The sequence below is a fragment of the Phaseolus vulgaris genome, chromosome 8, assembly GCF_051622355.1.
Source record: "Phaseolus vulgaris cultivar YP4 chromosome 8, ASM5162235v1, whole genome shotgun sequence".
Classification (NCBI taxonomy): domain Eukaryota; kingdom Viridiplantae; phylum Streptophyta; class Magnoliopsida; order Fabales; family Fabaceae; genus Phaseolus; species Phaseolus vulgaris.
The window spans coordinates 8,715,616-8,739,873 of NC_143505.1; the positions used below are offsets into that span (position 1 = coordinate 8,715,616).

General features: G+C 31.6%; 2 protein-coding genes across 2 annotated transcripts; one reads left to right on the plus strand and one right to left on the minus strand.

Annotated features, from left to right (window-relative positions):
- The first annotated feature begins 2,882 nt into the window (after positions 1 to 2,882).
- Positions 2,883 to 3,767, plus strand: LOC137826397 (uncharacterized). The gene has a single exon (XM_068632356.2). The coding sequence runs from the start codon at positions 3,006 to 3,008 to the stop codon at positions 3,561 to 3,563; it is 558 nt and encodes a 185-aa protein (XP_068488457.1). The 5' UTR covers positions 2,883 to 3,005; the 3' UTR covers positions 3,564 to 3,767.
- A 17,538-nt stretch (positions 3,768 to 21,305) lies between these two features.
- LOC137825802 (cationic peroxidase 1) lies at positions 21,306 to 23,415 on the minus strand. Its single transcript, XM_068631591.1, has 4 exons — positions 23,035 to 23,415; positions 22,257 to 22,448; positions 21,948 to 22,113; positions 21,306 to 21,813 (listed from the first exon to the last, which is right to left on the minus strand). Exons 1-4 carry the CDS (start codon positions 23,260 to 23,262, stop codon positions 21,431 to 21,433), a joined length of 969 nt encoding a protein of 322 aa, XP_068487692.1. The 5' UTR covers positions 23,263 to 23,415; the 3' UTR covers positions 21,306 to 21,430.
- Positions 23,416 to 24,258: the final 843 nt, after the last annotated feature.

Below are 24,258 nucleotides of genomic sequence, written 5' to 3' on the forward strand. Positions count from 1 at the left end.
GGACTTTTGCATATTAATATGAAAAATAAAAGCAATTCCAATTGCACTACATTTTGTAGGAAGAGTTTAGGGTTTAAAATTTAGGGTTTATGGAAAACAAGATTGAATTGTGTGGCCAAAAAAATAATTTAGAATATAGAGGGATTCAAATATCTTATGTGTGCATCGACTGAATAATCAATTCAACATTTATTTTATGAATGTAAGGTATCTAGTTTAACCTGTGCAATAAATAGATATGATTAACAACAATCCAACATAACAAAACAATACAATATTTTGATCAATTCTATATGTCCAAAATAAATTTTCTCATATTCAAAATGGTTCAAAATGGTGTATATGTCCGAAATCATGTATTCAAACTATACTATAATAGTACCTTAGAATGAGAAATTTTAACCCAAATCAACCCTAATTAGAGATGGAAAACATAATCTGATGGGCTCTAAAATAGTGTAGAATTTATTCTAGAATGTATAGATGCTATATTAGATACATTATGGCAACAATGGTTAGAAAACCTACAGTTCAAAGGAATTAGACTATCATATGAGAAGCTACAAATAACTAATGCAACAATATAATTACGAGTATGAAATAGGATCAATGCAATACACTTGGAGGGTAACAAATAAGGGTGTCAATTGTTTTATTGCACTTTTAAACTAATGATACTAACACCTAAAGGCAATAGTTCATTGTCTGCTGATCTTTCTTGTGTTTTTTTAAGGGATTATTTTCATGATAAAATACTTCACAAATATGGAAACATTCACCCTCTGAATCTAGGATTTCACAAGTCAATTTAGTATAGATTTTGTCTTTCTAAATATCGCAAGTTTTAATTTAATTCTTCAAATATTATCTTTTTATATTAAATTTTATAAATACTAAAAATGTAGTGATTTTTTTTTATCAGCACTAAAAATAATGTAGTGAGTAATATGACATTATCGAGACATGTCACAGCATATGTCCTTCCAAAGTAGTATTTGGCATGTCAAATATATTGTAGAGCATTAATTTCGAAAATATTCACCCTAGTTTATCTAATTCAATACTCTTAAATTTAAATTCAAAGCTTCATTTCCCATAAATATTTTTTATATTGTGTTTCTAAATACCATTTTTACAATATTATACCTTTTTATAATTTTAAATAATCTTATTTTTTAGTTTAGGTAATTCAATAAAAAAATTCTCTAATAAAGAAACTCACTAATTATTTTCTCTATACACAATTAACTTTCTGTATTAGAGTTTTTTTTTTATCAGCAAATAACAATGAAATTAAATGAGCTTATTTTATGGGTGATCCAACCCTTATTCAGAAATTTAGATTTTAAAAAGTATCTATCCATCTACATATAAACCAATATGACTTCCTACTGTGTACCCCAACTCTATCAATTAAAGAGAAATAGAATATAAATTATCAATCCTTATAAAAATATTATATCGAGTGCATACATACCAAGAGTTCTAGACACCTGTCAGAAAATGAGAAATTAGGTGACAATATCTTTGATGAGATTTAAGACCAAAGCTTAACCTGTGTCAGAAAGAAAACTTCAAAATGGTCAACCACAACAATTATTTCTATGACTCTAAATCTCGCTAACCAACACAATTTACATGTTACCCATGATAAAATTAAACGAAGTAGACAAGTCCAGAATTTTTTCATTAGTAGAGTGCTCTTTCTCTCTAGAAACCAATTCCCAGGAAGAAGATAGTTTTAAGTAATTAACTTTTCACCTGAATCTCAAATCACTAAATCCATCAATTGCAACATTTCAGAGAGAGAAGTGTTTGAGGAGAAGGAAAGAGATTTGATTTGAGTGATTAATTTTACATTGTGTCTGTCTTGTTTTGAAAAGGAAAGAGATTTGTGGTGAAGGATTCTTAAATATCCCCATCCATTTATTATGAAGTTGAGGTAGCTAATAATGACATTCACACTCAACAACTTGAAAGAACCCTAAAGACAATCGTGTCACGTTCAAACACCAAGAGCAATGCCCTTTACCCTATATAATACTCTCTGATACAGGACACAGTTTCTGTCATAAATGATGAAGATGGACCACAGGTAGGTGATCTTCTTTCCAATTCATTTAGTTCAGTCCCATTCACAGTCACTCCTATTAAACATGTTTGTCTAGTACCCTGTTCTACCTTATTTTGAATAAACTGTTGATGGCCATAGGTTTCTCCACTTTGCAATAAATTACGTAAATTCCTGGAACCAGCATGTGAGATAGCTCGTACTACAAGAAAAATACAGTACAATAATGCACACAATACAAAGGGTGTCCCTTAATGTGGCACGTGTGCCCCATGTTAGGTCTATCTATTTACTACTTATTGAAACAATGTCTCACTTCTTAAGGGCTATATGCTTTTTCTAGTGCCAATTTCAAGTTTGACTTGGGAGGTAGAAGATCTGCAGCCGTAAATATAGCATGTTTTGTGGCTGTATCGTGCCTGATCAAGCACTTCATTTCGGGAAGTAAAGGTCCACATAACCTATATCTATATATGCATATATATATATAACCTTAAGGAGGCTCTCATAATTGACCCAATTGAAGTTAGAGTTTAAATTTGTTAATTAATTTACTTGCTCTAGGCACATGCCTACTGCAGAATTTGATGGAATGTTAGTGGATTTTTTTATACTGTTAGCCAACAAGTGTAAATTATTTAAAAGAATTAATCTTCTTAAATAATGCATTCATTTAAGGATTTTAAGACTCAAAGTTAATAAGCTAAAGAAAATAGTAAAAATGAGGTTGGTCATATAAAATAAAGAGTATGATATAATGAATTCCAGTGAATAATGGGATATTAAAAGCTATTCAAGTGCTGACTTCACCCTATATGTATAGGATACTATTATTCAAATAAAAACCAAGGTCCAAAACCTCTCCATCCTTGCTTTTTCTCCTCAGCAAACCCATTTTAGATTCAGTGAAACCACCACACAGTTATACTCAAAGATGTTCAGTGGCAAAACTGAGCTTCCCCAAAAGACAGTGCTCCAAATCAAGCAAGATGACAAGTTCTTCAGCAGGCTTCTCTCAAAGGAAAATTCAATGTCGAAACCCTCTTTCAGAATGGCTGTTGCAGTACCCTTTGTGTGGGAGTCTCAACCTGGCACTCCCAAATACACTTTCTCTCAGGACACTCTCCCTCCTCTCACTCCTCCACCTTCCTACTATGCCAAATCCACCAAGAAAAACAAGCCAGTGAAGAAGCGTTCAAGATCCAATCTCTTCCTAGCACTCTTCCCAAAGCTAAATCTCAAGAAAACCATCCTCTCACCCTCCTCATCTTCTGCTCCATCAACCTCTCTGTGGTTACCCTCAGATTCTTCCAAAGTTGTCCCGGTTGGGAAGCATGTTAGGAAGCGTTTCCTAAGCTTTGGTTCATCTTTTGACTTTAGGGGAGAGGATGAAGATGAGGGTGCCACTTCACCCACTTCAACACTTTGCTTCGGCCTTTCTCGTTCCACAAGCACTTTGGCTAGCTTCCGAGGCTCAAGCAGGAGGTCATGAATTTCACTGTAATTAAGCCTTTAATTTTCACAATAGCTTCAGCTTCAAGACTAGTGGCCAAGGTGCTGTGTTGTCCGTTAGAGTTTTTTATGTGTAAATGTTCTTTCTTCTTTCTCTTCATGCATGTTTAAAGAGCAACCAATTTTTTAGGATAGAACTGTTCTTAAGTTGTTTCTTTCAAATAAAAGTTCTGCTTCTCAGGTTTATCATGTTAAGCATATAATGCAGTTAAAAAAAAATATTGGTTTTCTTCGCCTTTAGAATGTGGCAAAACATTCATGGACCTTAATTTTAAGTAAGAACAACACCATCATCTATGGCTTATTGTTGATTTGGCTTTTGTTATTGTTTTGTGACAATAAGGAGTTTGTTCTAATAAAGATCTTCTTCATCTCTATTGGTAAAATGTTTAAATAAGTTTTTTAATGAACTAAAATTAATAACGTAAAATAAATACTTTTAAAAGGCTACGAAACTTTTTCAAGAAAGTTAATTTTGACACATACAAAACGAATGTAGTTTATAAGAGGAAATTATTTTATCTCTTCATTTTTAGTATCTAATCATAGAGAGATTATAATTAAGAACACTTATGATGAGTTTGAGTTGGGTCAAAATCAGCAATCTCATTTGTAGACAAATCGGTATGTAGCAGAAAATCTGAAGATTTTCCCATAGCTGCATGAGAGCTTTTATATATGCATTTGCTGTCCTTTCAGAAGGCTAAACGGATTAGAACAGAAGAAACATCAATCTTTGACAAAAAAAACCTTATATTTTGTTCTCTTTCCCAAATAAGGCCAATATTTGTATTCTATATAAACTACGTGTCATTTTGTCTTTCTCAACGTGATTATTCATTGCAAAAAGAAAATTCAGGTAAAAGTAACTATCATGCTATTAAATTGGCCGGAGAAGCTGACGAAGTCTGCTCCATTTGAAATGATATCCGTTTCAAGTGGCATCGTTTGTGGTAGTGTCGTGTAGGTAAAGGACGCAATTGTGTATTAGCGTTACCTTTTTGCTTCAACTTTTCTCGTGTCTTACAGCTTCACACACAAAATATCCTTAGTCATATACGTACGTGTCTATATATATGTATATATATATATACATATATATATATATATATATCCCTTTTCTGCAATAAATAACTAGGGTGAACTTCGGCTAAGGAAACTCCTTTGAGTCTGTTATATATGTCAGATACGCCAACAGTAACTACTTTTTGTATGTAGTTAGTTATTCTTTCTAGGAAATTTAATTAGGACAGCTTATGCTGTCAAGTATACCGTAAAATGCAGATGCAAATGGCAGGTCTCAACCACCTTTTACATCCTAGGTTAGAAAAGATATAAGATTAGTTTAGAGGTTAAAGTACAAAAGAAAAGCCCTAAAGAGAGTGAAATAGTGTGCGGCGGGTGCAATTGGTTCCGCTGGAGGGGGTGGCTGCAGCAATGAGCAAGGTGAGTTTAAGGTTTATTGAGTGTATGGAAAAATACTAGTTATGAATTTAGGGTTTAGGATTTAGAAAAGTATTAGTCGTGGATCGAAAAGACAAGTAGAGACAAAAAAACAAGTTTAGAATCCATATTTTTCAATAATGTTATTTCCGATAATGCTATAAAAAATTGTAATCTTTTATTCTGGCTTAAAAATGAACATGAGGAGACCGCTAGAATTTGGAATATAGAAAAAGAATTAGACTTTACATATATGAGTGATGATGAAGGTGTTGTAAAATCTATTCAAATAAGTTCCGTTAGAAAGGAGTCTTTTAGTAAGGGAGGGATAGGCGTCTCTGATGAAGATAATTGGGGTTGGACAATAATATAAAGAAAAAATATATAAGCAATCTTGTTAGTAAGGAAGAAGTTCTTTTGTATGTCTCCAAGAGACTAAAAGCGAGCAAGTAAGTAAGGAGACTTGTTATCAATTATGGTGGTCTAATGAAATCAATTGGATTGAAAATAGAGCAGTAAATAATGGAGGAGGTTTGTTAACTATGTGGAAAAAAGAATGCTTTTGAATTGACGGATCACAGGAATGAAGAGGGGTGGGGATTGAATTTGAAAGTCATTCTGCATTGTTTTGAATTAGCCTCTGGTTGGAAGGTTAATTTCTCGAAGAGTAGAATTGGAGGGGTGGGGGTTGACCATGTTGTGATCTAGCAGTATGCTGCAATCCTTAACTGCGAAGTGATGAAAACTCCTTTCAAATATTTGGGGTTGCTCGTGCGGGGAGTCACAAGAGAGTCTCATTCTGGGACGGTGTGTTAGAAAGAGTTAAGAGCAGGTTGGGTAGATGGAAAGGTAGATTTCTCTCATTGGTCGGGAGAGTTTGTCTTATTAAGTTGGTTCTTTCTGCTATTCTGTTGTTCTATTTATCCATGTATAAGTTGTCTGCTGTTGTGTTTAAGGAGATTGAAAAAGTTCATAGAAGGTTTTTGTGGGGTTGGGGATCTGAAGGAAGGAAAGTAGCGTATGTGGGTTTCATGGAAAAATGCTTGTGGAGAAGGTGGTGGTCTTGATATTTTGAATTTAAGGTTTTTCAATGCGACTCTGCTAGGAAAGTGGATTTGGCGTCTGGAGACTGAGAAGGGTGGTTTGTGGAAAGAAATCATTGAGTCTAAATACGGAGGTTGGAGAAATTTGCAAGAACAAAGGAGTAATGCTAAGGAATCTAGCTGGTGGAGAGACTTGAAGGGGGTTTGAGGGATGGAGGAATGGGGTAGAACCTTTGAGAACTGTTGCGAGTGGAGAGTGGGAGACGGGAATGATGTCTTGTTTTAGAAAGATGTTTGGGTGGGCAACGAAGATTTGAAAAGTAAATTCCCAAGATTGTTTTCTTTGTGTGGTAATAAAGAAGGTAGTTTAGATAGAGTCTTGTGGGGAATGGGTTCATGATAGATGGGAGTGGAAGTTAGTTTGGAGGAGAGGTATGTTTGATTGGGAAATTTGTCAGGAAGTCCAGCTGTTACAAGAAGTGCATGGAAAGACCCTTGTCTTCAATATTGAAGATAGTCGAGTTTGCAAGGTTGGTAAGGATAGTGGTTATTCGGTAAAATCTGTCTATGCTTTATTAAGAGGCCCCTTTGAGGGAAATAGTATGTTTGTCTCCCTCTGGAAGACTACTGTTTTGCCCTCAACCCAGGTTACCACTTGGAAGGTGTTGATTAATTCGATTGCCACGAAAGTTAATCTGGAAAGGCGTGGGGTTTTGGTTGATACCAATATATGTAGTTTTTGCAGGATGGCAGTGGAGTCGACAAAACATATGTTTTTTGAATGCAAGATTGTTTGGCTAGTCTGGAATCAGTGTTATGCATGGATGGGGATAACGTCGGTTGATCATGTTGATCCAGTTTCTCACTTCTTGCATTTTAATTTGTTAAATGCTCCTATCCAGGTAAATGTTGTTTGGAGTAGTGTTTTGGATTGTTGTAGTTAGTGAAATCCGGAAGCACAGGAATAAACATATTTTCCAAGGTGGAGTGATCAACCTTTCAGAAGTGTTCACTGTGGCACAATTAAAGGCTTGACCTTAGGTAACATCTAAAATTGTTTATGCTTGTTTTACTTACTTTGAGTGGTGCATTTATCTTGTGTCTTGTATGTTTTCAATTAAGTGAGCTTTTGTAAGGTTTAATCCTTTGGTTGGGCTGTTTGTTGTTCTAAGTTTGTGAGGGTTAGGTTGTTTAGAAGGGGTGCGGGGACTTATTGTGTTATGGTTTGTATAAGGGTTGGGTCACCCCTAAAGTGGTTCATATTTATTTATTTTTTCTTGCCGGTAAAATAAAAAGAATGGAGAGGGGTTTACTATTATTGAGGGCGTGTGGAAGATTGGTGGGCAGTGGTTAGGAGGATTTAGTCTTATGCATAAGTTTCCTAGGTTTTACTCGATTTAAACTTGTCAAAAGAAAACAGTACGAGAACTAGCTATTTGGTCAGAGAATGGATTAGAGTGGTCCTTACATGGAGAAGAAATACTTTCATATGGAAAGTGTAAAAGAATTAGAATTGTTGGAAGAAATTAACAGGGTACATCTGAACATAGATAACCAAGACATATGGACATGACTAGGAGAAGAAGATGGAACTTAGTCAAATTTGCCAATGTTTCTATGCAGAACTGTAGCAGAATTGATACCACTACTGGTTTTAATATTTTTTTGGCCGATTAAAGCATAACCAATGCCCAAACCCTAGTGTGGAGGATTATGCTAGAGAAAATGCCACAAAAATGATTTTAGTCAGGAGAGGGATCAACTTAAGTAGAACTATTGATAGTTGTCTATTGTTTTGCTGTCAAATTAAAATGATTCCAACGTATACCTGTTTAACGTGGAGAGAACATAGTATAATTGTAGCCAAATGATCCCAAGTCGTCTCCCAACAAATCCAATAATAAAAATCAGTGTTTAGAATCTATTTGCATGCAATAAAAGTTAGCAATAACAACAAAAATAAAAAAGAGTTGAGATAGTTGTACAAAAAATATAAAAAGAGATTAAAATAGCAATTAAAAAGTTATTGATCCCTAAGTTCTTTCACCATTGAATTCTTCACAAGTTTCCTAAAGATTAATCCTTTCTCAATCTTCCAACAAAGCTAAACCAGATTGAACATGCGTCAATCTAATTCAACTGAAGCTCACCAGTAACGAATGCGCCTACTGGTTTAATCAATACCCACTTTGTTCCATGCGTATACTCCATGATAATGCTTATCTCCTCTCTCTTGAATCATGAGCCCAAGAAATTAGTTAGAACAATGCGAACTAACTAAGAAACCAAAGTTTAAGATAAGGAAGACTATAAATCATACGTTCAGGTACAACTTCTCTCAAAAATCAGTTTTCCAGGATATTAGAATATTAAAACAACTGCTATAGAGAATTAAAAAAAAAAACTTTTATTGAATAAAACCTCATAACTCAGTGGAAAATTATAAAGGAAACAACAAAAAAGGTTTAGTCTTTCATGCGGGGCAAAACAAAAGAATTACAAAGAAGAAAAGAAACTAAGAAAACCCTGTGAAACTCTTCCTTTCTCCTTGATGCTTGTGTCCTTTTATAGACTTTTATGCTCCAAGGATCTTGAAAAAATATTGTAGTTTAAATTTTGTTAACAATTTCCAACTTTTGTAATTTTTGTATTTTGCAAAAGATTTGTTTCCAATTTCATTTTTGAGATATTGTAGCTTTTATTTCATCCTTCTTCTCCTCAAATTTTGTTTTCTGTTTTGATTCAAAGAAGTAACTTGGACTTTTGAATATTTGGTCCATTCACAGAGTTAAACACTTCCTTCAGACCATTTACTCTAAAAACACAAAATTAACAAAAATAATAGTTAAGGCCCAAATAAACTCAATTATATAAATATTAATTAAAATAATAAAATTTATTTATTATTATAGTCCAATAATATATGATCAAATCTATTGAGTGTAAATAAATATATACTCATCAACTACCTATCCTTTATGCCAGGAACATGATGAAATAGTTCGACATCTATTTTTTAGCTGCCACATAGCATCTACAATTTGAAACACTTTTTTTAGTTGGATACCAATTCAAACTGTCCACCATAACATGGCTATGAGTCATTTCCTACACTTTAACTTTTTTTAATTAAATCAAAAACAGAACATGGTGTTGAAAAGATTGTGGATTGTAACTATTTTTTGAGAATTTGAGATCATAGGAATAGAGTAATAAAGAAGGGATGGCAGATGTTAAGATCTATTTTATATGGCTGAACTCATAAAATATAGACTGTTCAATGTTTGAGAACTATTAGGTAATTAACACTTTATAGGAGGTGGATTCCTGTTATGCAATGTTGTACAATAGATTAGATTTTTGGTTCTATCTCATTGTCTAAGAACTCTTCTTACTTGACCAATATGTTTAGCTTGCTTGTTCTCAGCCACGTATGATTTTTAATCAAAATGCTAAACAAAAATCAATACTTAGTGGTTGTTAAGCTGGGAAAGGCATATGTGTGTTGGTTTATGCAGGGAACAAAGTACACAAACAGTAAAAAAAACAATGCAAAACTATGCAGACCACAAACAAACAATCACAATTAGCTGGATAGGCTCGACAGGGTTCAAAGAAACTTCTTTAGGCTATGTGGATTCACTTATGTTTTTGTTTTCTATGGTCCTTCAATAGGTTTTGTACAATTTTTTTGCAATCTTTTGCCTAAGAGAAGCTCTCTTATCTTTCTCAAGGATAAATCAGGGGTTATGTATTTGGGGGGAGTTTTTTTTGTGTTTTGTTATCATATTTGGATTCATTGTTATCTGCACCCCTTTTTATACATGGATTGGGGCACTCTTTGTGCTGTTTAATTCTTTTGCTGATAAATTTTTTTATGAATTTGAATTTTGGGTTTTCAAAATCAATTAATTAATAATTAATATTTGTTTAAAAAATATTGTAGGTTAAGTTTGCACTCTTCTAAAAATATGATGTTTTTAAAGAGTAATTTTTATCGAGATTTTTATCTTAGTAGAAAGACACAAAACTACTTTTTTTTTCAAGCAACCATTTTTATATATAATATATTGGAATTCATTATTGAGGTTTGTTTGACATTATAAATAGTAAACATAATTATTTTATAACTGCTTTTTGGAATATTTTGTCACATCAAACTATCATAGAATATTTTTGAAATTTCTTTTATGATTTTTTTTAAACGTTAACCAAAGAAACATTGCCTTAAGTTTATTTGGTTTCACGTCTCATAGTGACATTCAACAAGAAGCTGCGAGTAGATTTTAAGTTGCTTGACATTAATTATTAATTGCTTTACATATGGTTATAGAGTGTGACCAAACACGCTATTAAATTGTTGTGATTCATTGTAATTCTTTATATATATGTATATATATATATATATGGAATATGGTGGTAGAAAATATATTTTGTATACTACAATCACAACCATTGTTCTTCAAAAAAAAATACTATTTAAATAGTATTATATTTATCCGAAAAAGCTAGATAATTTAAATATTTTTATCCTTAAGAGTTTCATGGTAAAAGTATATATAAGCCTATATTGTATAATGGATGAAATAGATTAAGGGATGCAAAAGAATGGGAAGAAACTCTTGTTGCCAGAAAGGAAAGATTAAGGGATACCCAACAACCAAACACTAGTTTTATCATTCATTAATCTATTTTGTCTGCATAGGAACTACCAGGTTCCCACCAGCACATGGATCACTCTTGCTATAATATATAGATATAGATATAGGTATAGGTATATGTAGATGCATGTTCACAATGTCAAAAGTACAAATGAATAACTAACAACAGTAAAAACAAAATTCTAAACCAAATGGGAAAAATCTTCAAGTACTGCAGAAAAATTATGATCAGTAGAGAACAGAAACGGTAACTGAAATGCATATTCCTGGGATTAATGCATTAATTTCAGATGTATACTGATTTGTCCACATAATAATAGTTGAACATGTCATATAAGAGATAGATGAAGAAAAGAGAAAGCAATTAGGAAGTAGTATGGAACACCATCTGTTTCCTTATTTCGACTAATTAAGTGACACATATTTAAGTTATTAGATGATTATAATATTTAATTACGTATAATGATGAATAATTCAGAGCCAAGTTGTTTTCCTTAACTGTTTCACAACACGTAAAAAATATTGTGTGATATAGCCTCTGTTTGATAACTAATAACATTTTTTTTATCTTCTCTATAAATGTTGTTAGTTTATATTTTGGATTAGACTTAGTTAGGATTTCTCATGATCTTTTATTCGCTTTAGGCCGAGAGTTAAAGTCCAGTTTTTTTTTTTTTTTAAAGATTTGAGGGTTTAATTTGGTCATATGATGTTTAGGTTTTATTATAAAATTTTAAATTTATTTTTTGGAAAATTAGGTTGACGTTATAATCTTAGTATATAATATCGGAACATTTTTAAAGTATTCTATATTTATTTTTTATTTTATTTTTTAAAAAGAAGTAGATAATTATTCTATGGTATACTGGTTTTAGAACTAACATTTGAATATTCTTTTCCAATATAGTTTATTCTATATCTAATATAATAATTAGAATTCAAATTTTGAATACTATTTTTAAAATAATACTTTTTATTTTCTTTTAGTCATACAATAATACGAGAATGGGATAACAATTTTAAAGTGGTTTTACGCTATCATATTATTATTATTATTATTTATTTTTGTTTCTACTTGATGCGAACAAATCATAGGACACGTTTTTACATTGAATGAAAAAGTAGGTTGATGCATTTAAATATTGGAGTAAGAAGTTTTGTTTGAACTAGAAAGAAAGTTCTTGAGATTTGACACCCCATCTATTGTTGTTTTAGGTCCCCACCCAATGAAGTTGAGGCCAAATACATAGATACTCCAACCAAAAAGCCTAAAAAAAGTATTGAATTGAAAGGTTTTTTAATTTATTGGGTATCTTTTCATTTTTGAACCGTGACTGTGGTACTTTATTTTTGCAATTTTAGTCTTTACATGTTAGTAAATTAGTAATTTTAGTTTAAAATACTACATATATATTTAAATTTTGGTCAAACCAAATACTGATTTTAGCACATTCCGTTAAGGAAGTGTAAACATAATTTAACTAATTAGAAGGTAAAAATTATATATATATATATATATATATATATATAAATGTATACAAAATTGTGGGTTGGAGTTTTTTTTATTTATTTGCTGAGATTAAACAAGTTAAAATTACTGAAAAATAATGTTATTGCCTGATCTCGGTTGACTTGAGTGGAGAGTTCTGCTTCTGATCTATTTCTTCTTGGTACTATAGAAAATGGCTTTGTTGGGATATAGGGGTTTTACCTGTTGTTCACACTCTGACGATTAAGTCAGTGAGAGTATTCAAAAATAGTAATCAGTTTTAGTCTAAGTCTCAGAAACAGTGTACCTTTATTGGGGTCTCAAGCCTATTTTATAGTTATTCCTCTAACAACTTTCACTCATGAAAATATAATCTCTACTGAAAGCTGAAAGCATAAAATAAGAAAATCACCTGCTTACATGCATCTTTCATGAAAATCACCTGCTTACATGCATCTTTCATGCTTGGGTGTTAACAACAGTAAAACATTCTGTCTACGGACACCTTTACTCACAGTGTTAACAATAGAAAAGAATCTCGTACATCTTTATTCTCGGGTTCTCTCTACTTATTTAATAACTTTATATATTCAACTAACAACTTTATGCATATATTCACACATATTCTATTCTAACATCTTAATATATATCAACATATATATTTAACTAATCAGCTTTATATTAATATATGACCAAACTTATTATTTTTTCCATTTTAATTATTCTCTATTAGACTTACCAACGAAACTGGGCCAAATTCATGACCCACCCTTTGGACCCAATAACCAAGTTGACCATACCAACATGCTGGGACTAAGATCCCGAGGACACGAGCACTCCTTTTCGGTACAAATACAAATATTAAAATCAAAATCAGAGATCCAATATTAAGAGAGAATAAAAATTAGAATTTAGTCATTTGCTTGAGTGAAATTGATAGATAGTATGCAAGTTTCTTGAGAAAATGACATTACGAAAATGATTAATATATAATCAATGTTTCGCTATCAAAAAAATTCTTTAATGATAATCTTGTCTTAATCTCACATGCTCATCTTTGTTTTAAATTTACTTTTATTTCACTCATGTATTTCAATTCAAGTTTTTTACTCTATTAAATAATTCTCATTGTTTATGTTTTATAGGCTTTGAGTTTCGAACTACTTTCATGTGTTTTTTTGTGTGCAAATTTAGGGAGTTTGATTTTTCTTACTGCAGATTTGGAATTTGATTGCTGTTATATCATTATTGCATATTTTGGGACTTTTCTTGTTTTTATCATTCTTACAGATTTGGATATCATTTTTCTCGAAGTGATTCGCTATCTGCTGAAAATTTTCAAGAACATGATATTTAAAAAAACACAATATTCTACATCAGTGACACTCTACAATTATTATAGAAACCTACATTTTAGATTGATTATTAACCAATGTTGAAACACACGTTTTACAGCAGTGACATTTACACTAATTCATTAACCAATATAGAATGTTCAAAATAATTAATATAAAGTGTACCGATATGGGCGAGGCCGACCCCTGGTCTCCCTGACCGAGATCCACGTGACTGCCCGATATCTTGTCTACCTGACCGAGACCAAAGGAGCCTGGCCGAGACCTGAGAGACTTGGCCGAGATGACAAGACCGATGGTCTACCTGTGCGAGACCTTAAAAGACTTGGCCGAGACGACCGACACCAGGGGAAATTGGCCGACGGCCGACCCCTATCACCGTTAACACTCAAACCAAGGTCAGTGAAGTTAATTCATCATTAAGAATGAGATAATTACAATCCTAAGCAATATCCATCCCGATAAGCGAGCCCAACAAGGTAGGCCCATTAGAATAATATAAATAGCACGCATCTCAAGAAGTAAGGTTATGTCATTTATTACTGTTCACCTACCTGAGAGCTGACTACCCGCTTTACTGACTTGACACCCGAGACCGAGTGCCGAAGGAGAAGCAAGAGGACGAGAGGAATCCCAGCTCATCACTCAGTAACCTAACCGACCGAAGGAAGGAGAAGAAGACTTCAATAGTTCTCTAGGTCATAAAAAAACCCATATATACCCATATATAATTAATATAGAGAAAACGATTTATGTCTGATACCATATTAAGATCCCGTTTTCAATGAGAAATGGCACAGTTGCTGTGAAAAGAGAAAACGAAAACTGCACATAGAGAAAGAAGAAGCAACGAGAAGAGAAGAAACCCCACAAAATACAACCGAATCGAGAGAGAAAGGGGAGAACGAAAAAGACGAATATTATTGAATTTAAAAAATGTATCTCTCTCTTACACATACACAGAGAAGCTTTAATAAAAGCAGATAAAAACATGGGCCCAACAGAGGTGCGGCCCAAAACATAAAAACTAAGGTGTAGAAAGGAAAAAGAAGTACATAGAAGAAAATAAAAATACAAAAACAAATAATATTAACATTAGGCTAGTTTGTTTGTTTTTCTTTATAGATAGCATTTTGAAAATGGTTATAGTTTTATGTCAAGCTTTGAGTTGTAGTTATTATTTATGAGTAATCATTGCTTGAGATAACGATAAAATCTCTTAACAAGAGTTTTTATGAATCTTGAAATAATAAAGGTCATTGGAATCATTGTATTTTGTTTTCCAAAAGATGTTTTAAACATCCTGTCATTTGGTGAGTAAGTTTGATCATCTAAATGTGATATGAATCCTATAATATATAATTGAGAACTTAAAAATTTTCAAATATTAATTATGGAAACCGATTTAAAATCAAGTTCAATCGTAAAATTAAGTTCAAGATCTGAACTTTGTGTGAATTTTTTGAATTTTTTGTTCATCAATCACTCATCAAACATATGCTTCTTTGGATTAACTTATTATAGATCGTTTTCATGAAAAATCTTTTCAGCAATAATTTCCAATCATATATCTGTTCTATGTGAAAGAAACAGTTAATGCTGTGTATCTGCACAGATATTGTTAATGTAAAAATTACTCTATTAGCCCATCTGATATTAAATAGAGAATGCAAGAAAACAAGAAAAGCAAAAGGATATAAAGAACCCTAGAACAGAAACGCGAAGAGGCAGAGACAGAGATGAAGAAGAAAGGAAAAAACGAAAATATTATATCTGTATTTTTATGTTACAAGTAAAAGATATTTAAAGGAGAGGTGAAAAAAGTAAAATGGGCTCAAGAGCCATATGCAGCCCAAAATCTCAATAATATTAAAAAGCAAATAAAAACATGTATATTATCAATCATCCTGAGGTTTAGAGTAAGAGAAGTGTTTATTCTTTAACACTTTTTACAAGTTCTAATAAAAATTCATTAAAAAGATTAAAAAATTAGAGTTTCTAACAAAAAAATAACGTGTTTGGTTGCATATTACTAGCATTAAAAGGCTGTTATGTTAAATCTTCTACAATAAATAAATTATAGTTATAATTTAAGTTTGCTAAAAAGGTTTTGATTTAGTGAGACAAATTAAAAGGTTTTGTTTCTGATTTTATTGGTGTGTAGCTGTAATTTATTATTGAATTTTGAAACTGTAAATGATTTTATTGGTGTGTAGTTGTAATTTATTATTGAATTTTGAAACTTATAAAGAATTTAGGTTAATAGGTTCTATTTTGGTCTTTAATATTGCCAATCCTATTTTTAATATAATATCGTTCTAAATTTTATACATGTTCAAAGTTTAGTAGTACTACTTTTTTATAAGGATTGAAATATTTTTAAAATATCCTTTTTTTAATAATTTAATTAACAAAATATACGGATACAAAAATTTTAGAAAGATACTAATAGTAATTTTATTTTTATAATTTTTAGTTGTTTCTTTTTATATTTATGTATAGTTTTTAATTTGTTTTTTCTTATTCTAGTCTTTATTAACTTTTATTTTACATTATGTCTCTTTAACTAGACCTAGACCTAGAATGAGTGTACTACTTGTATATATTCAGACTTTTTGCTTTGATCTAAGCAAGGAAAATAAAATAGAATAGAAGAAATATTCCTTCTCATAACTTTTGTCTTTCTTTTTCTCTTTTGTTTGTTTATCTTTGTTCTATTTTTTAATTTGGTATCAGAGTCATTTCAAGTTTATCCTAGCGATTGTTTGTTGGACTTATTAGGTCACCTGCTATTGGACCATTATTGAACCACCCATAATATATTGTCTCACGTACGAGCTATCACTCTCAACGTAAGGGGTATGCAAATGCTTAATATGTAGCCGTAGTAGAGAAAGTTGAAAAGGAATACTAATAATAACTAGACAAGATGAAGACTTGCTTGGATAACAATCATGGAAATGGAGACGAAGTAAGAAAGCACCCATGCGAAGCTCATTTTGCACAGCTGTGGTTATCGATCCCTCTTTATAGTAGTAAGAGAGGAAGGACATGATGTTGCATAATAGTCAAGGTTTAACTCAACTGAAGCTATGCCAACCAGACATGAAAACAGACACAGACTGAGTTTCATGTTCGGAAGAGTAATTGTGAAAGAGTGCTTTATTAAGTCTTAAAAATTGGTATAAGGATTTTCTACATGAAATGGTTGTGAAGACCTGAAATATGCCGATTTATTTATACTTAAGAGTTACTTTAATATTTTTTATGTCTTTTGATATAAAAGAATTTATAAGAGATTCGACTACAAGAGGTTGTGGTTGTGCCCCTTAGGTGTGGAGGAATGCACATATAAAAACTTCTATCACATAATCAATCATAGCATTGTAGTTGTGTCCATGTATGTGTGAAAGATATATTGATTTAACCAGATGTGTGTGGCCAAGTTCACAATGTGGGAAACATGCTTTTGTAGAAAATTGTATAAGAGATTTAATACAAGGGTTATATGTTTGCATCAACATATGTATGAAAGACATAGAAAAGTCTACCAAAGGTTAGACATATGCAAATTAAAGATTAATTTAAAATTTAAAATAGTTAGCAGTTAAAACTTTGGTAACTAATATTTGTCATGAAATTACAAAGATCCAGAAAAAATTCTTATGGGATTGGAGAAGCGACACTAAAATAGTGTGGATTAGTTGGAAAAAGATTTGTAGGCCAAAGGAAGAGGGAGGTATAGGCATCAAGGAAATTGGAGCTTTAACAAAGCTCTTCTTGCCAAGTGGGTGTGGTGGTTTGGTACTAAGGCTCTTGGAAAATGGAAAGAAATCTTATTATCAAAGTATGATCCTATAAGCGGTCAGAGAAACATCCCTGATAGACTTAAATCTTGGTGGTGGCGGGATATAGCTAAATTATGTATGTTAGGTGGTGAAGAAAACTGGTTTAAAAAATCAATAGTTTCGAAGATAGGAGCAGGGGACAAGGTCAGATTTTGGGAGGACAAGTGGGTGGGTGATGAGTTTTAGCACTTCTTTTCCTAGATCACACTCAATATCAGTTGACCAAGGAAACTTTGTTGAGGAAGTAGTGGTTTGGAAAGCGTTAGGAGGAAGTTGGAATCTGCAATGGAGAAGGAAGAGGTTTGAGTGGGAAAGAACTCAAGAAAAAACTTTGGTAGGGTCTATAAAGAGTGTGGTACTAAACAGAGACATATCTGATAAGTGAATTTGGAAGGGTGACATAGAGGAGGTTTATACAATCAAGTCAGTCTATTATTTACTTATGAATGGAAGTAGGGATGTAAGCAACATTTTCTATAAAAAGTTATGATCGATTAAAGTTGCACCAGATGCTCATTTATTTGTTTGGAGGGTTATTCTAGGCAGAATCCCTACCAGGGTTAATTTAATTGGAAGGGGGTTGTTTTACAAAGTCATTTGTGTTTGTTATGTTCAAAATATGAGGAATCCATAAATCATTTGTTCCTAAACGTGAAGTGGCAGTGACTATTGCTTGTCTCGAAAAGATTGGATTTAAGTAAGCTTAACATAATAATTTGTATAGCCACTTTGAACAGTTATGTATTCCACATTTAAACCATAGGCAGAATTTGTCTTGGAAGGTCATATGGAATACAAAGCATATATGGATTTTTAGGAATGGAGTAGTCTTTAGACAAGGGGTAGTTGATGTATAGAGAAAATATTATAAATGGATTAACTAAAAACTTGGTTATGGTTGAAGAGTAAATAGCTTTGACCTTCTATTTTTCAGATTGGATACTTAACCCAATCATATGTCTAAAATCTTTCTGATAAAGTGAAATGTAGTTTAGTTTTTATGGATTTTCTATGCTCATATAATCGTTTATGTGCTAGTTTATCTGGGAAGGTTATCTCTAGTCTATGTATGGGTTTGTTGGTGTTCTTCAGCCTGCTGCAAAGACACTGTGTTGTTGTTGGGTGTTGTGTCTTGTACTAAGGGTGTGATATATTTGGTGGTTTGTGTCGTACTTATCCTCCTTGTAGGATCGGTTTGTTGAGTTTTGGCACCTCTGCCTGCTGGCAAATATCCTGTTCAGTAGTTGGTTGCATGTCCTACATTGAGAGTGTGATCTCTTGGTGGGATGATGTAACTGTATTTGTTGGGTTCCTATACCTAGAACTGGTTTATTATTGTTGGTTTGTAGTGTAATGTTTGTTGGATCCTGTGTTGGTAGGGTGGTAGAAAACTTGTTTTGGATGTTTTGTATAAGGGTTGGGACACCCCTAAAGTGTCTCATTTTATTTTATTCATTCTTTGCTGATAAAAAAAGTTTATATGGGAAAGATATTCTGTTGTTGTAGGTTTTGCAGAAGAGTAGTAAAGTTTGGACTTTGAAATCACCATAATGATCAAGAAAAATTTGTTTTATAAAGCAATTTTATGTGCCTAGTTGTGTAGTCCAGAAGGATCATCTTCTTTTTTTATCAGCAAAGAATAAATAAAATAAAAAAGAGACACTTCAGGGGTGTCCCAACCCTTATACAAAACCCCAAATACAAGTAATCTAGTACCCTACCAACTAATGATCCAACAATACACAATCCCAGTACAAAATATAAAAACCCAACAAACACAGTTACATCAACCCACCAAAAAGGTTACACCCTCAAACAAAGATATACAAGAGGTTTTTGCCATCAGGCTGAATTACCATAACCAAGTGTCAAACTCGATAATAAAAGACGCATCACCCAACAACCAGAAGGATCATCTTAAAGAGGAGAAAGGAGTGATCAACTTTATCTCTATTAAGAAGATTTTGGATGTGTTGTTCTTCCATGTAGTAATAATGTATGGGTCCTTTGTGTTTTAAAGTTTTTCTAGGACAATTCATTGATCCCTCTTTTAATTATTAGGGAATCGTGTAGTGTGTTTTTTACACAAATCCTATTTGATGTTTGCAAGGATGTTAGTGTTTTTCATGCATATGAATTTATAATTTATATATTTTTTTTATATAAGGTTTAAAATATTTCTAAAATATTTTTTTTAATTAATTTGTAGATACCAGTGTGCGTGATGGCACAATTCCAAGCAGAATCAAAAGACAGAGAATTGAATTTAAGTGTTTTGAACAATTACCTGAAAACCAGGATCTGAGAACTGGTATGATTACTTTTTCTTTACTATATTTAGTTTAATTTCTTTCCAAGTGGCCATAAGACTTTTTTTCATTTTAACTTAATCTTTGATATTTGTCAACACGCGATTTTTTACGTTCTTAATTAATTTAAAATCACACTAAAAATGTTAAAAGAATTATAGTTTTTTATGACTATATTAAAAAAAATGTGTTTTAATTAAATTATTTTTCTTAATCTGTGTTTATACGTTCCCTCCTTTTCTGGGTGAGATTTTCACGCATTGCAAAGAGAAGATGATGACGACATTATCCATGGTTTAGAATGTGGATATAATTATTTGGGACAGCATTAATTTACGTTTGGATTTGTTTTCTGGGTAGCCATCTACCCCGACAAAGAAAATCATCATGCATATGTATAATAAAATCATGCATGCACGAGACTGTTTATATTTGGTGTGTTTTAATTAAAGATGAAATAAAAAATAAGATTAAATTAGCGGAGAACATCTAGGTGGAAATAACACTTCAGATCCTGCTCTAATCCCAACACCCCTGAATAAAATATTTGAAGCCACACACCCTAAGGATTATATCTTTAATGTAAGATTAAAGAATTTGTTAGGATTTACTTTAAATAATTCTAATAGAAATTCTACACTAACTTAACCCTATAGTATGAATTTGTTTGTTTTTATTTTTTTTAAATTACTCGTTAAGAAGTTGTACTTTTAAAATTGACTGTAATTATGATTTTTCTTTTTAAATCGTGCCTAAACACCTAATTTTATTTTATTTTAAGTTGTATGGAGTTACAGGATTTCAGGTTTTTATTTTTATTATTTTGTTATAAATCGTGCAACACTTTTTTGATTTTGATGGAAGTTGAAGAAGAAAAAACAATAGAGGAGTGAGGCAACTTCCATGGAAAAAAATGGAGTGAAGAGATTCGTAATCAGAAGAAGACAACTTCTTTATAAATAATTTGAAAAATAAAATATTATAAAACATACTTCAAATATTATAAAATATAGGCAAAAATAAACAATTGCAAAAGAAATCCGACCTGCCAGATTCGAACCAGCGACCTAAGGATGACTATTTGGGGGATTACCAACTACAGTCCTCCGCTCTACCAACTGAGCTAAGGTAAGACATATTAATATACTCACAATTAAGGATAATATTTCTATTACTTTTAAGTTTAACACAAGTCGGACTAAATATTAATTTTTTTGATCGGTTACTTTATTTTAATTACTTTTAAGTTTAAAAGTTTTGTTTTTATCCATTCCATGTTTGTGACAGATGAAGTTAGTCTTTCTATTGGTTTATTATATTAATTTTGTTAATTTGTTATAAGTCAAAATTAACATTGTTATTGCACAAAATTGATAGCATGACTAATTTGATTTTATAAACACTTAAAAGACGAAAGTGAAACTTTTTCGAATCTAAAGTAACTACAGTAAAAGTAAAACAAGGGAAGAAAAATCCAATTTTATAATAAGATATTGGCAATCTTTTTCTCAGGTAGTTATTAAATTATTACTTTGTTGAAAGCAAACAGTATCATAGAGATAACCCAGTGAAAATTAAACAAAACTAAGCATTAATGATCCATATTATAAAATTGATATTACAATAGAGGAAACATATTGGCACTGTCCCTTAACTGCTATATGCTGTAGAACATTAAAAATAGTGACTATGAAATATCTTAGTTGGTCTTCCAGCAGTTGGTCCTGATTTCGCCACTGGACCCAGTGAGTGGACCAAGGTTGCTCATTTTCACCATTGCATTGGCGAAATCAGTTTGAAAACTAGAAGGATTGCTCACATAGCCATTTACTTGAGAATCAGTGGATCCTCCGTTGAAGAGCTCTTGATCTGAGTGTAAGAGACCCTTTTGGCTCTGCAAATCCTGGAAATAAGCATTGTCAAAGGTTGTTGGAGAGGTGTCAAGAGGGGCCAAATTTCTGTCACCACCTACGCTAGGACAATTTGCTTGCAACGATGTTGCAAAAGAGGAATCTATGTTGGTGTCGTTGTAAATCCTTGTTCTGAAACTTGAACAAGCAGCTTGCCCGATTGTGTGACCTCCTGAAATTTTTATTAGAACATGGAAGAACATGAAGTGCATGGTAAAAGTAATTATAAATATATAATGACATCTTTTTAAAGGTGTAAACGTGATTTATATTTATCATGGTGTTTGATAATTAGTTTATATATACCTGAGAGGGCAACCATTTCTTCTGTGGTGAAATCTTTTTTTGAGAAAGCATCAACAAGTTGTTGTAGACTGAAAGTAGGACCGGGTAAGTCTGAGTTTGCAGAATTGAAACTTGCTGTTGTTGAATCCCTTCTGCCCAATTGCACTGTCCAACTTTGTCCACCAAGCTAAGAGACATATATTTCAATATCAGTGCCTAGTTAATTAACTTTATTAATTAAAAGTTATTGAAATTATAAACTTAAAAAAAACATGGTAATTGAAGTTGTAATTTTATTATCTGGGGTTAAGATATATATATACTACTCACAGCAACCACTGAGTCTCTTGCTGCTACAGCGAGAATATCAGCACAAGAAACAACACCAGGGCACAAGCTTTCCAACTGAGACTTAATGTTGTCTATTACACCAAAACCTCTCAAGGAATTCACGTTTGGAAATGCCGTTTGTTCACCTGTGAAACTTGATGTATCATTTAATAGCACTGATCCATCACATCCCTGAACAAATCAAATTATGCAGTATAACATCACTTTGCTGCCCTCTTTAAACAAATGCTAATGGATAATTAGATGTTAATACAGTCATTAAAATTAGATATTGTGGAGTTATTGTTTCGAATTGATGTTAAACTGTTAACGTAGACATTATTATAGATTTATAGAAAAAGAGATACTATATTGCAATCAAACTCAGAAGAAAAAGAGATACACTGTGAATATATTATCATTATATAAAACTTATAATGTTTATATAGTTACAATACTTTGATGACAAATGTAATAATTAATATTATATATATAGTAGATCCAATTATAGATGTGTTTATTAAGAGAAAATATTCTATATATGTTGACTTCATATGATTATCTACCAACCTTTTGGAAAAAGAAAAACTACCTACTAAATTTTTCATAAATTTTCAACTAACACAATCAAATTAGTAGGGTAAAAACTTTTTTCTTTATAAAAGTAAAGTAGCACTATTATGTAATCTAAGAGTTTTTTCCATGAATGAGAAACACGAAACTTTGAATTATAAAAACATAAAATGAAAAAAAATTGATGAGGGATAAGTTGACTTGCTTGAACAAAGCAATCATGGAAATGGAGACGTAGGAGGGATGCCCCCATGCGAGCTTCATTGCTCACTGCAGAATCCACTGCAGTCTTAATGGTTGAAAGTGCATTAGAACATGTTGTTGAATAAAAATCAGTGGACAATTGAGATGAAACTATCCCAATGAAGCATAGGAATAAGAAGAAGGGAATTTTGAAGATTGGTTTGTTGATGGAGAAAAGAGTAGTGCCCATGATGGTAATGGAACTCTAAGTAGAAATCACAAGTATACAATAGAAAGAGAGAGGTTTTCGTTTAGTGTTTGTGATTAGGTCTTTACATGCATCACATATTTATATAAGAGCTCTATTTTGTACTTTTCTTTATTAGTCAATATATGCATGCGCATGTAGCCAATCTGGAATCATTCATATATATATATAAGAGAAATTTTCTCCATACTACTAGTAATTTTATTAGTTTTCAATAGAAAGAAATAGATATATAATATATTCAAAACATAATAAAACTTTTAATATTATCTGACTTTAAAAATTTAGATACATGATGAGAATGGGTTAAGGAGATTTAGAAATGAAAGAAAAATTCTAAAAGTAATATGGTTTCAATTGGGTGCTCTAATGAATTAATGCTTAATCTATTTTAGGAACAAAGTAGATGTATAAGGGTTGAATAGTATATAAAATATTTCTTTAATTTTATTTATTCTTGGCTTGATAAAATGTTAGATATATTTAAATTTTGGTATTGGACGTTAAATTATTAAGAATAAGAATTTCTACTTCTTCTTTTTTTTGACAATATCCATTACTCCATTATTCTAAAATTAAAAAATTAGAAATAATTTTTGAATTTTTCTTCTCTTGAAACCTTAAATTAGTTATACATCTTCTTCGTAAACTTAAATACATGTTGATTGATTATGATTTTTCAAATTTGACTTTGATTTCATTACGAATATTTTAAATTTTTTAATGATTTTCTACTTAATTAAATTTTATATATTTATTTTATGTTTTCTAATAAAATTATGTTAAAAAATCCTAAAACTTTAACATTTTAATTTGATGTTTCTTTTATATATTTGATAGTTGTGATTATAATTTTAAGTATATTATCTAATTTATTCTCCTCGACTCTCTTGTTATTGTTGTATTTTTGTTTTCAGATAAGAGGAGAAAGGAGGGAATAGTTCTTCTGTTTGTTTCAGGAGTTTTGAGAGTGGGGGA